The 17,854-nt window shown below is 39.7% G+C and overlaps 2 protein-coding genes across 4 annotated transcripts; both read left to right on the top strand.

Moving 5' to 3' along the window:
• The first annotated feature begins 6 nt into the window (after nucleotides 1–6).
• On the top strand, nucleotides 7–6,381 carry p2ry8 (P2Y receptor family member 8). Of its 2 annotated transcripts, XM_008433194.2 has the most exons (3): nucleotides 7–1,117; nucleotides 3,869–4,177; nucleotides 4,465–6,381. In XM_008433194.2, exons 2-3 carry the CDS (start codon nucleotides 3,885–3,887, stop codon nucleotides 5,159–5,161), a joined length of 990 nt encoding a protein of 329 aa, XP_008431416.1. In that variant the 5' UTR covers nucleotides 7–1,117; nucleotides 3,869–3,884; the 3' UTR covers nucleotides 5,162–6,381. The 2 variants fall into 2 exon arrangements, with proteins under 2 accessions (XP_008431416.1, XP_017163926.1); XM_017308437.1 differs by lacking the exon at nucleotides 7–1,117 and having other exon boundaries at nucleotides 1,124–4,177.
• Nucleotides 6,382–7,424: 1,043 nt separating this feature from the next.
• Nucleotides 7,425–17,229, top strand: asmtl (acetylserotonin O-methyltransferase-like). 2 transcript variants are annotated; one of them, XM_017303754.1, is made up of 15 exons: nucleotides 7,425–7,439; nucleotides 8,633–8,748; nucleotides 9,150–9,281; nucleotides 9,371–9,418; nucleotides 9,516–9,580; nucleotides 9,664–9,728; nucleotides 9,902–10,010; nucleotides 11,454–11,718; nucleotides 11,795–11,989; nucleotides 14,329–14,491; nucleotides 15,188–15,381; nucleotides 15,488–15,599; nucleotides 15,690–15,830; nucleotides 15,944–16,066; nucleotides 16,349–17,229. In XM_017303754.1, the coding sequence occupies exons 2-15, from the start codon at nucleotides 8,656–8,658 to the stop codon at nucleotides 16,552–16,554; spliced, it is 1,911 nt and encodes a 636-aa protein (XP_017159243.1). In that variant the 5' UTR covers nucleotides 7,425–7,439; nucleotides 8,633–8,655; the 3' UTR covers nucleotides 16,555–17,229. The 2 variants fall into 2 exon arrangements, with proteins under 2 accessions (XP_017159243.1, XP_008431401.1); XM_008433179.2 differs by lacking the exon at nucleotides 7,425–7,439 and adding an exon at nucleotides 7,900–7,979.
• The last annotated feature ends 625 nt before the right edge of the window (nucleotides 17,230–17,854 follow it).

The following is a 17,854-nucleotide window of genomic DNA, read 5'->3' as shown; positions in this document are numbered from 1 at the left end:
AAATAAATGTCTGCAGTTAAGACGCATTTAGCTTGGATTCGGTTATTTTGGTTGTTTTTGGGTGAGGCTGTTTTAGCTCCAAAACTGCTTCATCTGCACATGAAATGAGTCACTTACAGTCAGAGCTGTCGAGGACAGACCTGCCCTTCTCACTCTGACTGAACCAGAAGGCTGATATGGTGTGTATAGCAGGTGTGCTGCCATACACATGTCTTCCTTTGAAATCATTCTGCGTTACAACAAATTATTATTATTATCATTATTATTATTATTCTTTGTGTTATCTTATGTCCTGCTCAGTTATAAACATGAACTATGCCTGAGAAACTTTCCCCCAGATAAAGCAGAACTATGACAATCAACAGGAAACCAGCCGCATCAGAGCACACGTTGCATGAACTCGTGAGCGAGCCCGAACTATCACATTCTGCCTTCACTTTACAGCAGACTTTCTCTCCACACACTTATATTTGTTTGTACATTGTGTTTGGGTGTGTACTTGAAAGCTTAGAAGGTAAATAACTGCACTGCTGTAATCTAYATTCTTTGCATGTGCTTACTATTGTTGAACCGGTGTGAGCTCACACTCTTTTTATTTTAGTTAAGCAGCTGCTCATAACAGAAAGTGATATTGTCACACATGGCATGTTGGGATTTCCCTAACAATGCGTATTTGTGTTTTGTTTTTTTTTGTTTGTTTGTTTCTATTGTGGTTCATCATAAGTTCTTTATTAGTATCCACTGTGTTGTACTTTTTGTATGATGTGCTCTGAAAAGTTACAAGTTAGTTAGGAGTGGAAAATATTAACATGATGGGAGAGAAATAATGCAAGATGAATGATGGAATGTGAGTGTTTTCCATATCGAGATCTGTTGTGTAGGAAGCCTTCGATACGACTGTGCCCTGAGCTTCGATTTCAGGAGTGAATCAAACATGTGGCCGTTACTACAGTTGGTAGGATGACGGTTGTCACATGGTGCATTTCCTCTCAGTGGCACTCTATCAAGTTTAGACCCAATTTCCTTACCAGCCTTCCTCAGTCAAAAGTATCTGTCCCTCYATCTACAACTGCCACACACGTGCCCACCTGCCTGGTTTGCCTCGCTGCTCACAAAGGTAYGTTTTCAACTATGAATTTCAACAGTTTCGAACTTTTTGTTACTCACAGTTCAGTGTTAATGTCAATGTGCTCCTCGTGGCACCTTTTGTTTGCTTTTAATTCTTTGCTTTTATCATCCGTACATTGTGTTATTGTGTCGATGTGTGATGTAACAACACAGGGAGTCTAATTTGGACAACATATGGCGTTCTTGTTTGTACTGAGTTACTCGACATGAACAACAACAGCAGAGAAGTTAGCCTTTTTGTAATGTACACTGTTTTTAATAACATCTCCTCAACCGCGCACAATGGTGATAATAAGTAAACAGCCAAAGTGAGTTAGTTTGGATAGTATGAGGAAATCAAAGATGTTACTGCCGTGATGTTAGACACAACGCCGTGTTAAAGTATTGAGCCATTGCTCTTTTTTTTCTTTTTTCTTTTTTTTTTTTGCCAGATTTTGCTTTAGAGCATTATAGATAGATGTTTTCTGAATAGCTTTCAAAGCATTTTCATCAGGTTTTCACAGTTGTTTTTTTCTTTTTTAACTTATTTTTCATCTATGTATTTTAAAGACTACAAGCCTGGTTCCTCGATTTAATACCAAGACTGCCCAATAAGTAGAATTTATGAACCAATCCCTTTTGTACACCTGCCTAAAGCTGACACGCTCGGGACGGAGCTGGCGTCTAGGTCAGCACGAACTAATTTTGTATCAGTACCTATTAGATACATAATAGCAAATTAATAAATGTAAGATTTTGGATTAAAATAGGAAGTAATTACATATTACAATAATATGATGATAATTGAACTTTTTTAACTTAATTTTTTGACATTCCCTCATATCTCTTCAGTAATTTGCAGGAAATTAGAGATTTTGTCTAAATGGCAGCACAGCGTAAATATTATCGCTGTACGCAATAAAAAAATGTTACCAAAGTGTCTAATTATTGCAGGTTATTATAGTGAAATTGCCACAAACTGTCTTAACACAGCTGATATCTCTGTGGATGCGTTCAGGACGCTTATCAAAGATGCTAAATGAAGCACTTTGCTGCCATCTTGTGGTCAGAGTTTGAACAATACCAGTTTATGTTTTTAACAGTCTTAAGTTGTATTTTAAAGGGGGGGTTATTATGTAAAATCGACTTTTTTGAGCATTACTTCCTGATACAGTGTTATTCCCTCATCATAAACAGACTTGGAGTGTTGCTTTGACTCTTCTATGAATGTTTGAGAAATCCTTAATTCTCCCACGACAGCCATTCAGGGCGCCTAAACAATCTGCCTCGGAGCTGTAGTCTCCAAGAGGAGCTTCTGCCTCACAGATCAGCTCCCTGCTCCTACAGACTAGCACCAGCAGCAATTAACCAACAACTGGCAGTACTGCACACTTGCTGAGCTTAATATATGAACTACTTCTCAGTGCAAGCGCTCTTAAGAATGTCGTTAAAAACTAGATGAAAAACGTGATGACGTGCTGAAGGCGGTGTGAAAAAGAGCAGGAGCTTCTTAAAGAGACAGAGGCCCAAAATCAAATTCCTTTTAAGTTGTGTTTGAGATATACAGCATGTGTCTATGACAACTTAGGAAAACGTAGTTACTTGATTGTGCTATAAAATGGTAGTGTGACTCGAAAATACGTAATAATGTCCCTTTAATTATAGACGATGGGCCAGAAGTTATTGCACAAATCATTAGCTGTAGTTGAGTTTTAAAGCTCTCTTTAGCATTAGCAGCATAAATAAAATAGTGTACGTGTTCATGAAACTTGTATACTCAGTTGTGCCTGTTGTCTCTAATTTGCAGCAAACACTTTTATCTGTTAAATGAACTATGTTCAAATTAATAATCTGAGCTTGTTTTACAATCTGCTTGACAACAACAATGCACTCAATTTAGATTTTGCATTATTTCAAATAAAAGGAAACATGTCCATATGTTACAGTGCACTAAAACAAAGTGTCACTATGTTTCTCCAAATACCCGTAACACCTTATTGGATTACCTGCCCAAGGACCAGTGTTGCAAGACAATGAAATCTACTCAATCTAAGGCAGCGTAGACTGCAAGTGGTTAAAGGAACTAAGTGGAGAGCTGGTTACGATTATTAAGAAACAAAGATTACAAGGATGTGTCTCAGCTTTTTTGACAACCTGGAACCTACTCTACCACCAACACCATAGCCACCGCATAGGAGAGAAAGTGTTTGCGTACCATACCCATGCTGACGTCCTGACTTCAAACCACTCGCTGGGACTGACAAGATATGAGTTTCTCCTCTCAGTTTAAGACATGTCAGAGCCAGATTTAATTTTAAAATCCACATTTTAAAACTTTGCAATTGTACAAAAGGTGCCCAGAGTTTGCATACGTTACCACAAATCATGCATGCACTTTTCCTGTGTGAAAACTCCACCCGTTTGCATGTGCTTTCTTCTTGCACACAAACAACCCTGGTAGATGGAACCTGAATCTCATTTTCACACCTTAGCTTCAAAAAAAAAAAATGCATTGCGTGCATCACATCAGAGAAGCTGTCTGTTTTTTTTCCTCCCCCCTTCCCCCCGCTTTGTGGTTTCTAGTATGTCATGTTTCTTTTTTTTTCTGCCTTTTCATTCTGATTTTACAAAAGTAACAAGATGTTCATGAAAAGATTTGCTTGTCATCGCTATATTTCCTGATGTTTTCTTGTAGAAAAATGAATATGACTACCAGGGACTAAAAAAACCCCCAACTCTCATGTTGATTTCTGACACACAGGTAATTCCATCCCATCATGACGGGGAATTCCAGCAAGTTGCACCTCGACAACGCCACCCTGTCACTGTTTCGGGATGTGAACACAAGCACTGTCGTATCTGTTATATACATGCTTGTCACTGTCATCAACTGGGTGGGAAATGGCATGTCAATGTGGCTCCTGCTGTTTCGTACCTCCCCAAAAACGCCCTCCATCATATTCATGATTAATCTAACGCTCACCGACTTGGCTCTTGGCTCCGCCCTCCCCTTTCAGATCGACTACCAGCTCCAAGGATACAACTGGAGATTGGGGTCCAATATGTGCAGGTATTAATGCTTCCAGAAGAACTTTCTATTTCTTTTCCACTGAAACAAATGGTTACAGTTAATCACTACAATAAAATAGCTGTTTTAAAAATGAATATTTGTTCAGATAAAATTAGTAGGTTAGTCATTTGACTTCTCAAGCTACTTCTAATGTTTCACCATCTGAACTCTGAAAGTAACTTTCTTTTAATTGTTGCCAGAAATGTCACACCTTTTCCCTGATTTTCTTAAACCTGTAGTCAAACACAGTCTTTTGCTTTTCTTTTTTTTTCCCATTCCCCTTGCAGCTTCATGACCCTGGTTTTCTACGGCAACATGTATTGTTCTATCCTGACGATGATGGCCATCGGCATCGACCGCTACCTGGGCATCGTGAGGCCCATGAGGTTCCGGAAGAACAAGAAGAGAAAGTCTGTTGCTGTCATCAGCTGCCTTCTGATGTGGGGTTTGGTCCTGGCTGTCTTGTACCCTCTCATGACCACCGACCTGACCTTCAAGGTCCCGGAGCTCCAGATCACCACATGCTTTGACGTGCTGAAACTAAACATGCTGCCGTCTGTGGGGGCCTGGGCGGCTTTCCTGTTCAGCATGGTGTTTCTTCTCTTCCTTTTTCCTTTCTGTGTCACAATGTTCTGCTACGTTAGTGTCATACACAAGCTGTCCAGTGACTCCAAGACTGTCCAGAAAGGGAGAGCCACACGTCTGGCTGTTGTCGTTCTGCTGGTCTTTGTGCTCTGCTTTGCTCCCAACAACATCCTCCTATTGGCTCACAGTGTCCTTAGACTCTTCTACGGCAAGTCTTTGTACATGGCCTACAAGCTTTCTCTCTGTTTTAGCTGTCTGAATAGCTGTTTGGATCCTTTCATATATTACTTTGCGTCAAAAGATTTCAGGGAGAAGCTGAGAGAGATAATGAATCTGCAGAGCCTGAGTAGTGCAGACTCTATAAGGATGGAGAACAAAGAGATGTTGTACTCTGGATAAGCAGATTTATACGGTGAAGAAACATATTCAGGTGCCTTTGCGATGCCGTAACTACCCTAAAAATGCAAAAACTAAAGAAAGACTTGCGAAAGAAAGCAAGTGACTAAAGGAAAGGAAGGGTTTGGGGATCTTGCAACATATGTTCTTGGTTCGTATTGCAAAATCTTCTTACATCTATCTCTTCCTTTAACAATAGCTTTAAAAGGTTTAAGCTGTTGGACAGTGACTAAAATGTTATTGGTCCAATCATAGTTTGTGTGTTTTCTCCAATTTATATGTAATCAAGTGGTTGGGAAATCGCGGAGTGCCACAAGTATTTATGTTGGGCTCGGAGTCATTTAGCTTATTCACCAATCATCAGATCTTCCGTAGGTGTTAGAAATCGTAACCCGATATCTGCAGACGTTGTCATACACAAAGAACAACAACGATGAATGAGTGACTGTTAGGATTGTTGCACAAAAAGGGCAGTTTCTCAGCTTACAGTGACAGAATGTATTTGACAAAAATTTTATGAAAGACCTATCCAAATATTGGTATAATACTTGTATAAATTGGGCTGAACAAGTATGGATGTCAAAAAGTGTTTTACGAAGTTGTATGATAGTACAATGAAATATAATGTAACAAGCATAAAGGTCAGAAATGAGTCATCTGTGTCCATTGATCCTCGCCCTGCTTACTGTAACCAAGCAACTTCAAACCCCATAACATCACTGTGTGATCAAGCCTTCATAAAACTAATTATTTTCACTGTTTTATGATTGTACTTTTTTAAAAACACACTCTGTACTCAGACGGTTGGCTTGTTTTTAAATTTGTTCAAAAATATAATGGAGTCATTACTGGAGGTTTTTGAACAACGTTCAGACAGTGAGATCCTCAACGTTTGCTGAGAGTGTAGGATCTTGTTATTGAATACATACTAACTAAAATAAGATTTTGAACATTTTACATTACATGAACCGACAGAATTTGCTGCTGTTTAAATGAAAGGGTGATAAACATCAACCGACAGCATGTGCTGATATTTAACATCTCTTCATGGCTGTTATTTTTGTAAAAAAAAATATGTAGCATCCAGAACTGTGAACTGTTGTAAAAAAAATGTACATATTATGTTAGCCTAACATCCCCAAATAAGTTTTATCTTAATGTTGTTGTTTTTTATCTGTTTATAAAAATGTCAGTGTTCTGTGGTGTATAAATGTGTGAAATTGACAATATTGTCCTTTTGTTTTATTAAAGTATATGAAATGATTTCCTCTCTGTTTTCAGGATTGTTTTTGTAGAAAGTGATTTCTCTCTTTTTTGTTGTTAATATAATCTTCGTCATTATTAATATTACTTTTTCTGTTGGTAAACAGTAGAGTGGATGTGTATTAACAGTCAGACTAGAGATGTGCTGAGGAGTTAAAAATAAGCAAATAGAGGTATTTGACAAGGTTTAGGTGCTCAAATATTGTGCCAGACAAGTAAAAAGAAATTGTATAATGCAGCACCAACGCCATATTTAAATACTTTGAGTGAAGAGACCATTGAAGTAAAAAACAGCTAGTTGTCTTGAGGTTTTAATTCAATTTCCAGGTGTAAATTGGGTACCACCCAATATTCTGAATCAATTTTCATAATTTTATGCTGTTTTAAAATTTTTCTTTTAAAAGAAAATGCGAGAGACTATTGTTTTTTGACTTGTCTAGTGCATTCAACGCTATCGGTCCAGGTCTATGAGATGAGAGCTGATGCCGATGCAGGTGGCTCTCCCTCTTGTGCCCCAGATTGTGGACTGCCTGACTGGCAAACCACAGTTCATGCACCTGCAGCGCTGTGTGTCAGACAGTGTTGTTAGCAACACGGGGGGCTCCACAAAGGACTTTCTTTGCCCCCTCTTCCGATTCACCCTTTATAGCATGAGCTTCAGCTATTTCGCTGATGCCTGCCATTTACGGAAGTTCTTAGATGACACAACTGCGGTTGGTTGTATTAGTGAGGGTGATGATGAGGTTGAGTGGATGGTTGCTGTGGGCAACTATGTCACACGAGAACCACCCGCAGCTCAATGTGACAAAGACCAAGGAACTGGTGGTGGATCTGAGTAGGAGGACTGGGATGTCGGTGATCCCTGTTTTCATCCAGGGCGTCAGTGTGGACATTGTGGAGGATTATAAATATCTGGAACTCCATATTGTTTGTAAATTGAACTGAATTAAGAACACTGATGTTCTCTATAGGAAGGACCACAGTCGCCTCTATTTTTCATGTTTCCTGGCTTCTGCAGGTAAGACGGCTGTGAGGTCCTCCAACATCTGCTTGACCTTGCACAGGATGTTTTCTGAGTCTGTGGTTGAAGGTGCTATCCTGTTTGCTGTGGTGTTCTGGGGCAACAAGCTGCGAGTGGAGGACACCAACAGACTGAACAGACTGATCCACGATCAAGGCCAGTGAGCTGAACTGAAATAAGCATTTTACCCTTGGGGATCAATAAAGCATATTCTAAACATTTTATAACATTCAACAAATATGATCAATTATATATGTATTATATTATTGAATGTAATACAATGTTATGGGGGGGGGGGTTCAGCCTCCGCTCGCTGCCTGACGATATTTTTAGACAATATTTCCATATATTTTCTTGATCAACAAAAGCAGGAGTTCGCCGCTTTCGCCGGTGAATCTGCTCCATCAGACGCCGGCTGAAGAATGGCGCGCACCCAAAGGCACTTGATCCTTCACTTGTAGGCTACGTCATCACGTCGCAGCCGTCATTCGGGTTATCTTAGCAAGCTGCTCTTTCCATGTTTCCTGGCTTCTGCAGGTAAGACGGGAGACCAGCGAACAGCTGTTGAATGAAATGATACGTAATTTTTCAAATTAATTCTCGTTTGCTAAGCTGAATGATTCATAGAAGTGAGCCGTGCTGGTTTTGTCACGGTTTCTGTTAAGTTAGTTGAAATGAGCTAGCGCTGCTTGAACTGTGTGAGTGAGGGAGTTATGAACCATAAATTTACACAAATAATTTGACATAAATACATAAATAACTTTGCACATTTTGTCCTGAATACCATATCTGCGCAGTAATAGTTAACTGATTTCAGTGGCTGCAAATGCTAGTCTGTTTATTCAGAACCTTATACAGCATAAAATCAATCCGTCAAAACTATGCAAATCTTACAGTCGATTTGCATCAGGTTTTATGACATCAGGTTTTATGTCACTGCTGACCATCACCTGATGAAGCTGAACGTCTCTTGTTATGGCAATATATAATGTGTGTGAAATGAAATAAGTAAAAACAAGATAGAGACGTTCAAATAAAATCGCACACTAAAGGTGCAGCATCTATAGAAGTATATCGTGATACACTTCCATTGATGAACTGACAGCAAAGGGTGACGTCACGTTGATCGATTATTTAAACAGTGTCTGTGTGTCTGATAGATCTGTGGCCTCTTTCCTTTCACCTCTCAGGTCAGTTGAGCTCTAAGGCCACCATGGTGCTAAATCCCGTCATTTCTAAGCTCTCTGGTAAACTGGTTGTATTGGCCAGTTCCTCTCCTAGAAGACTGGAGATACTCCGCAATGCGGTATGTGTTTGCATTTGGTTAAGTAAAGCAGCCCCCAAAACTACTACTATCAAAAATACACTGCTCAAAAAAATAAAGGGAACACTTAAACACTTAAGTGAACACTTAAGTGTTCCCTTTATTTTTTTGAGCAGTATATAATGTTACCAGATTTACAAAATTCACCAAATGTATCACAGTAAATGTGTGAATTGTGTTGTTAGTTTATATGGTATTCTGTTCAAATGGATTGTCTTTTTAAGAGATTGTGAAAAAACGTGTGGTTTCTACAAGTTTGCCTCAGAGATAAAGACATCCTGCTTTCATTTGTATGTTATTATTATTTTTAAATACTGTAATTTAGACGCAGATGCTTACGCTCTAAATCGTTCAATCATATTTTTCTTTCTCTTGCGTGCTAGGGTTTACGTTTTGAGGTGGTGCCGTCTTGGTTTAAAGAAACTCTGGATAAGCGACTTTTCAAAGCCCCTCATGAGTATGCTGTTGAGACAGCCAAGCAGAAGGCCCTGGAGGTGGCCAGGAGGATGCCAGTTGTGAGTTTGGCTATTTTCTCAGTRTAATACCCAAMATTGCCTTTTAAGCAAATGTTCTGATGAACACATTTTGACCTAACTTGCTTCAGAAACACTTGAAAACTCCTGACATGGTGATCGGAGCAGATACCATTGTGGTAAGGCGAGAAAAGCGCTGCAGAATTTACCCACATGATGTTATCTTAAACATGTTTGGATCTAGCTGTTTACATGTTTTTGGGCCATAATTTGCAGACTGTTGACGGTATGATTCTGGAAAAGCCGGTGGACAAACAGGATGCGTACAGGATGCTGTCTAGGTATAGACTTTTATATTGTCTGAAAATTTACATTGAAAATAGAAAAAAAAAGTGTGATTTTTATTTTATTTTTATTTTTTCAGTTTGAGTGGTAAAGAGCACAGTGTTTTTACTGGAGTTGCCGTTGTCTTGTGTCATGAAAAAGACGGTATGTTTTAACATTATAACAGTTTTGCTTTTGGCACATTTCTAAAACTTAAAGTAAAAARCATATATATCTAGTTGAGGAGATTTATTTTATTTTTTTCTATTTTTAACTTTGAAATCTTTTTTTTTTTTTATGTAAAAGTAATGTTTGAACCTTTCCTGCTCCCCTCCCAGATGATGAAGTGGACTACCAGTTGATAGACTTCTATGAAGAAACAAAGGTTAAGTTTGCAGATCTCTCACAAGATATGCTATGGGAGTACATCAATAGTGGTGAGCCCATGTGAGTATAGAAATTTGAACTTTGGGAGTCAGTATGTAATATCTACTCACTCTTTGTGTGGTAACATCACCCAGCAGTCCTTTTTTTTTTTTTTTAAACTCACTATGAGGTGCATGAACTCGTCCGTTTCTGGACTTTGAAATTTGTTAAGGCYGTGTTCACCTCGTTTGATTTGGCAAGGTTTTCCCATCCTCCCATCCACCAATCRGTTATCTGAAACTAACTGGGTCACGAGGGCAACAGGACCAAGAGGGAACCCAGAACCTCTCCTAAGCACCATCCAAAGCTTTCCTTGGCCAAATGGACTATATAATCCCTCCAGCGAGCTTTGGGTTTCCTCCTGATGGGAGGGACAGACCTAGAAAACCTCCAAAGAGAGGCGCCCMGGTCCATCCTGATCAGATTCCTGAACCACCTTGACTGACGCTTTCCCACGCGGAGAATCGTCAACTCTGTTTGATGATTCTCTGTTTCTTGAGTTCTCACCTAATGATGGAACTTCTCACGCTTTTTCTCTAGAGCTGAATCCGGACACTCACCGGAAGAAACTCATTTCGGCTGCTGGTCTCCAACATCTCTTTCTTTCAGTTAGGACCTTCACCTCATAACGTCTGAGGTTCGGACCGTGGTTGTAAACTGAAAGCACCTTCTTCACCACAGCAGATCAGATTAGCATCAAGTACTGCTGTAAACAAAACCTCAACCTGTCAGTCCATTACCTGCTTCGTCCAACCATCGTCTCTTTCAGAAGACACCAACACACTTTCGATTCTCTGCTCGAGGCAGAGACTGACCCTAAACATGGTTTGTGTCACTTCAAGTGTTRCATGTAGATTTTTACGTGGCATTTCCTTTTTGCAAGAAAGCTGAAATGAGTCGGAGTAGACTGGGGGGAGCATTCGTGAACATCAACTTCCGAGTCCTGCCACAGATTTTTAATCAGATTTATATCTGGACTTTGACTGGGCCACTCCAAGGCATACATTTGCTTTTGGTCTAGAGCTCATCTAGACCAAAAGATGAGCTCTTTTGGAACTAATCCGAAAGAGCTCATCAAACTCATCTCAGAGTTTCTATTGAGATGAAAATCTGAAGCATTCGAGTTTCATCTCAGTAGTTCGGGGTTTACCGCCGTATGTTTAAGACAGAGTTTGACTCATCATGGCAAAGCTGAAGAAAATCGGTGAAGATGGCAGTGATTGCTTTCCAGGGTTTCCTCCAGGATTGCCAGAAGCAAGTCTGACCAGCTTCCATGTTCTTACTGAAGGAAAGCATCCTACGTAGAATGATGCTGCCACCTCCATGTTTCACCCTGGAAAACGGTCTATTGAGGGTGGTGTGCATTGTTAGTTTTCCTACACACACGCTATCTCATCATATGTTACTGCTTTCAGTCTATTAAATACTGTAAAGTAAAATGTTTTCTGTATATGTGTGTATCAGGGACAAAGCTGGCGGCTACGGCATTCAAGCTCTGGGCGGCATGCTGGTGGAGTACGTCCACGGAGACTTCTTAAACGTTGTCGGGTTTCCCCTCAACCACTTCTGCAAACAATTAGACATGATTTACAACCACTGCTCTTTCGTCAACCCTGAGAAAACCGAGTCTGTCTATGACAGTCATTCCACCCCGATTCTAATTGAGCAGAAAGACACCTCCACATCCATCCCCAGACCCAGCAGCCCTTCGGCCAGCCCGCTTCATAAGGTTTGTCAACGCCGCTGTGTGTTCAAATGCTGTCGGTCTTCAGTTGATTTTGCTCCAGAAACCGTGTTTCTTACAGGTGAAAAAGAAAGACAGAGAAAGTGAGGCAAACATCAATAGTTTGTCGAAACAGGATGCTGGAGAGATCAAGCTTCATAATTCTGAAACTGCCATATTGAGGAGCAGAGGGGGAGCCGTCATTGATCACAGCGAGCCTCAAAAAGGAGACTTGGAGCTGATTTATGAGCTAATGGACGGATTCAAAGCCTCAAAGGTAACAGGAGTTTCCAGCATTAGTTTTACCTTTTAGCTTACAGTTTTTATTGAGAATCTCTATGCAGTAAGGACTATCGGCCATTTTTTTTTGTTTTGTCTTTTTTTTCAAATTTGTTCTAATATTAAAACAAAACATTGTTTTGGTGAGAACGTTGAGCCAGGTGCCAAAATGTGGTTTACAAGTTGCAGTTTTGTGCTTATTTTATTTTTAGTTGCGCTGCTTCCTGTTTTCTTGTGTGTGTTTTTTTTTTAAAGTTTCCTGGCAACTTAATTGTGCCAATCAAAACAGGCTCACGGTGATAAAACACGGCTGAGATTGATATCTTTATGTCTCTTGATGAGTAAGTGAAATATTTTGGGTTTTTCAAAGAGGATGACAGTGTGGGAAAACAAAATATCATCGTTCTTGTAAAATGTTTCAGAATTCCCCCTACAGATTTGCACATTTCTTTCTCTTTTGCTTTCTRTAGAGCACTTGCTGTAACACTGGTTCCCACAAAATGATTTTTTTTTTCTTCACGTTGCATCAATCTCATCTTCTTTCATCAAACGCTGCTTCATTTTTGCTTTTGATCTCTTTCAGCGTGGCAGTTATGACTTGATTTATGTTGTTTCCAAAATGTGGTTCATGTCATTGGCGTAGGTTTGTAGAAGTATGTCACTCAATCAGTGCTGCTTTCTTATGTCAAAGATTTACTTAACACCTCCGCAGTCACACAGTCGTTTTTCTGCTTCCTGGCAGCCTACATTAAAAACTCTCAKGCTTTCAACAGATCGCGCCTGTTTCTCTGGTTCTCACTTTCCGTTAGGGGGCACTTTTAAAAACTTWAATTTTTTACACTGTGCATCACCTTTGTCAACACCACACAATGTCTTATTTGCCTTGCATATCTAATTATACCATCTATGGCTTGATTGGTGCACTGGAAGCTCGCAGCTGGTGACCAGATCACACCTTTTTTTGCCTTTATACGGTTCTGTTTTGAAGTTAAAGCAATGCATACATACAAAGGTTTATTTATTTATTGCATTTTGCAACTCAAGCTTGAGCTTAAATAGTCCAGTGCATTGGAAAAGAGGCAGGGTACAACGTGAGCTGGGGCCCATTTCAAACCTTTTTTCTTTTTTTTTTTTTCTTTGTTCCTGCAAATTCATGCAAAAAGTGGACAGTGTTAATCTTGACACTGTCTTGACACTTGGCATTAAAATTCTTTATCTGATTTTTTTTCGCTCCGTACACAAAAAGGGGCATCAAAGAACACGCCCTTTGCTGGTTTGTTTAAAGACTTCAGTAAGTGGGACTTTTTAGCTTTGATGCCTTCGTAATCATTTTTCTGTGTTTGACTTTAAGGTCATGGAAATTTTTTTGCTGATTTCAATCACCGGCCGATTAACTGACAGCACATTTTCCAATCATTTCCTTTTTGTATCATTTATTTTTAAGCTGGTGTGTATTTGTTAATCTTTTCCGTAGGTCTAGCTCACCCACTGACTCTTCTTGGTTGCTCTAATAGATAGTTGTTGTTTTTTTTYMCTTTTTCTTAAATTATAACCCTCCTCCCTGTCATAAAACATTTCTTGAATATTGTGTGGGGGTTGAGAATTTCTTGCTTTGGATATGAATTTAMATTTTATTTTGGCAAAGTCCTACATCATTTAAAAATAATAATGGATTTGTATGATACCAATATCCCACTTTCTGTAGTATTCTGGTTGCTTTCTTTTTCTTTTTCTTCATTATTTACAATGAAATAATTTAAACATGAGCGATGACTCTGATTAATCAGCGTTTCATTATTTAAAAGTGTTCTGCTGAAAAAACTCTTGCAGCTTAATTATTTATGCTAACATGCAAGCTGTGAAAAAAGAACACGAAGAATAAATAATGCTGAAATTAACAGAGCAGCACAAAGATGCTTATGTCTTCTTTTTTAATCACCTGATAATCACTGCCTATTATTTTCGTGACCCAACATCTTTGTTTTTTCTGTGGAAATATTTTCATCAGGAGWTTCTAAAAGGTATCAACCCAACAAATAAGTTTAATTTGACTCGGACATCAGTGTCTGATTTATTGTTGTTGTTCATCGATTGCATTTTTTTTTTTTTTTTAAGCAAGGGACTCGATAATATTGCTGCTGCAGGAGGAGAGTTGGTGGTTCTTCAGTCCGTGCCTGTTCCTGCTCTTATCTTGGCGTAATCTGTTTTTGCTTCTCTGTGCGTCAATTTGCCGAGTGTCATTTTGAAAGTGCGCTTCTTAATGTATCTGTAGATCTTTTCGCCTAAATATGATTACATCTTGTCGCATCGTTGCTGTATCTCCCAAAAATATCCCAGGCGCTGTTCACGGCATCGAAGTTCTGCCTGTTTGACGTTCTGCACAAGAAGCCTGGGCTGRACGCAGAGCAGATAGCCCAGGAGATCGAAGCCTCTGTGAARGGGACAGAGACGCTGCTGGAAGCTTGCGTGTCACTGGGGCTGCTGAAGACCAGAGATACAAGTTGGTCATTCCTCTGACGTTCTTTTTATTCCCTAAGCAGCTTSACTTATTAGGTTTAAAATGGCTAAWTTGGCTAATTTAGTTCAAAAAGCATATGTCATCTAGATTCATTTAACACAGTGATGTATCTCAAATATTTTTTTTGTGTTTGTTTTTCTGTTGTATTGTTATATTATCTGTGACCACTATCACAATCATCCTGCTCCAGTCAACATGTATTTATTCCTCACAGTTGATAAACACTCAAATATTTGGCTTCTTAGAAAATTTGAATATTGCACAAAAAACAATCAACATTGCCCTCYGCTTGACATCCTTCAAACGGAGGGCAATCTATGAAAGCTGATCTATAGAAGATTACTATAGATCAGAGTGCCATGCCAAGGTTTGCATAATGGAAAATTGAGTGGATGGAAAAAGTGCGGTAGAAAAAGGCACACATAAGATGCAGAGAGGACACCTGCCTTGAGAGGATTATGAAGCGCATTCAGAAGGCATGGACTCTATCAGTTGTGAATACTTAACAGAGCAACCACACGTCGCCCTATTTAGGGCTGCAACATGCTAAAATAAGTTACTCTGTGTGTAATAAATCTACATTTAAGTTTCATTGATAGAATTTAATTACGGAATTTATGTTTCGATGATATCTTTTGAGATACGTTTTTTTTGTTTTGTTATTGTTTGTTTGAGCAGGACGCCCAAAACCTGGATTTGAGAACGCGGACGTGGCCTCGTGTTTCCTGCGCTCAGATTCTCGTTTCTCGCTGCACGCCTACATTCTTCACTGCAATGACACATTGTGGCCCGTTTTCTCTCACCTCGAAAGCGCGGTGCGGGAGGGAACTAGCCAGCGTGGGAAGGTCAAGGCATCTACAGAGATTTGTCAGGTGATCATCTTGCAGTTCACTATCTGATTGATGCGGTGTAGATGAAACCTTCTGCAGAAAGCTTACCGCACTGATTTACTGCTTGCCTTTTTTTGTTTTTTCAAAGGAAGCCAAACTGAGATTCATGCATGCCATGCACAGCTCTGCTAAAGTGGCAGCTGCRGCCGTGGCGACGGCCTTTGACCTCTCCAGCTACAAAACGGCCTGCGACGTGGGCGGTAAGAAATTAAGGGACGAGGAAAATGAGCTCGCCGTTTTTCCAAATGAGAAAACGTTCGTCCACTTTACGATTTTCTCGGTTTGTCCAGGATGCACCGGCGCCTTCGCGTACGAGTTGACTAAAACCCACCCCGACCTGACTGTGGCTGTGCTCGATTTGCCTGCCGTTGTGGAGATGAGTGCGCCGTTTCAGCGGCAGCACGCAGACAAAAGGGTCACTTTCAAAGCTGGTTAGTTATCAACCATGTTGTTTTCAGTTACTAGATGTCGTATTGATGTGTAATGATGGAGCCAGAGCTCTCATTTGGACTGTAAATTCCCCGTTTCCCTGCTGTTTGGACAGGAGACTTCTTAAAGGACGAGTTGCCCAAAGCGGACTTGTACATCCTGGTGAGGATTCTCCATGATCTGAGCGACGAGAAGCTGCATATTCTGCTGAGGAGAATTTCAGATGCGTGCACTTCAGGTATGAAAGCTAAAATATATATTTTTTTTTAACAAAGGCAAATTGTATCTAGTTTCTTTGTATTTAATGTTGTTGGACTGTTAAAAACAATTAGAAGCACTAAGCCGCAGAATTGTTGGAATTAAAAAAAAAAAAAAAAATCAACTGCTGCTTTGTTAGCATAACGGAGCAGCGCGGGGCTCTCTGTGAGGAAACAGCCGAGCCAAAGCTGTTATACGGTGAATTTATTCTTTCTGTTCGTGCTCTTAACGTTGCATGTTTGCATATACTTTCTGCCGCCAGGCTGCGGCCTCCTGCTGAGCGAGATCTTTCTGGATGAAAACGGAAGCGGCCCGAGCCGAGGGCTGCTGCAGGCTCTCAGCATGAGCGAGGGGAAACAGCGGAGTGCGGCGGACTACAGTCGGCTTTTGAAGGGTCACGGTTTCATAACGGCACAAGTGAAGCACACAAACAGCCTTCTGGATGCAATGCTCTGCACCAAGGCGTAGCAGACGTGCACCCTTACCTACATTTAGAGCTTTGTGATGTCGGTTATGATGAAGGATGTCGTTGAACTTTGTCAATATTAAACACTAACTTTTTTTTTTTTGTTAAATATGAAAACAAGTGAAAGATGTCCTTACTGAACTCTTTATGTACAGGATGTCAGATTTTGCACTATTKAATTAAGATTATTGAATTAAGGTTGTTCTGTTATGCCAACTCTAAAGTGAAGACATTTAACAGCTGCATTTAACACTTTCCTAAATCCAGTAACTTTATCCAGACTTTGAAAATTCAAATTATTCATCAAACTTTTTGTTACATAATGAGTCTTTTTACAACTATATCTGCTGGAAGTAATATTTGTTTTGATTAAATATTGATGTAAAATTCCTTATGTCAGAAATAAGGTTAGGAAATGCACAGCAGTAGAATTAATGTATTGCACTTAAATGTTTTTAGAGCAAAATCAAACGATAGGAACATGTTGCACAATTGAAAATACTTAGTATTGGAATAATTAATAATATAATCTGAATGGAAGGCACACATTTTGCCAAGTAAAATCTTTTAACTTGTTACTGTTTAAAAAATTTAAGGACAAGGCAGGGAATGTTGGAAACGTTTAATGTTGGAGATGTTAAATTAAATCCTGTTCTTGCCTTTGGACTTTAAAAACAGAGCTGTCGTCAGAAATGACAGTTTGCAGTTATTACTATGACATTATAGTCATACATCCTGTTTGCATGTGAAGCAAACGGGATGTAAATTTAAAAAATGATTGGGGTGCATTTACAAAAATATTTTTTTAATACTTTTAATAATATATCAACAGAATCAATTTTAGCTCCATATTAGACCTTTGCAACTTTGTACTTCCGTTGTCCATACAGACTTATCCCTGGGGAGGTGGYGCCTGTCTCCAGCATACATTGGGTGAGAGGTGGGCTGCACCCTGGACAGGGGCAACACAGAGACAGAGACACACACACTCTCACAGWTGAGGGCATGAAATGCAGCATAAATTACATTAAAAAAGTGATATAAAGTGCAAATAAATAAGCTGCGTAGCAGTTTGGGGCTTGACTGCTGCAGTTTGGGTCACTTGATGTTGGCAGGTAGTTTCAGGTAGACGATGTTGAGCAGTCTGTTTCTGACCGATCACTGGAACATCCTCTGCAGGGCCCTGTTGCATGGCACAGTGCAGCCGGAGCATCACACTGAGATGCGGCACTTCAACACACTCCAAAACAAATCTACAAAAAAAAAAAAAAAAAGTGTCCGAAGCGACGGTTGTGTTAGCTT

Source organism: Poecilia reticulata, linkage group LG2, assembly GCF_000633615.1.
Source record: "Poecilia reticulata strain Guanapo linkage group LG2, Guppy_female_1.0+MT, whole genome shotgun sequence".
Classification (NCBI taxonomy): Eukaryota; Metazoa; Chordata; class Actinopteri; order Cyprinodontiformes; family Poeciliidae; genus Poecilia; species Poecilia reticulata.
Note: the sequence above shows the minus strand (reverse complement) of the source record. Positions and strands in the feature narration are given on the sequence as shown.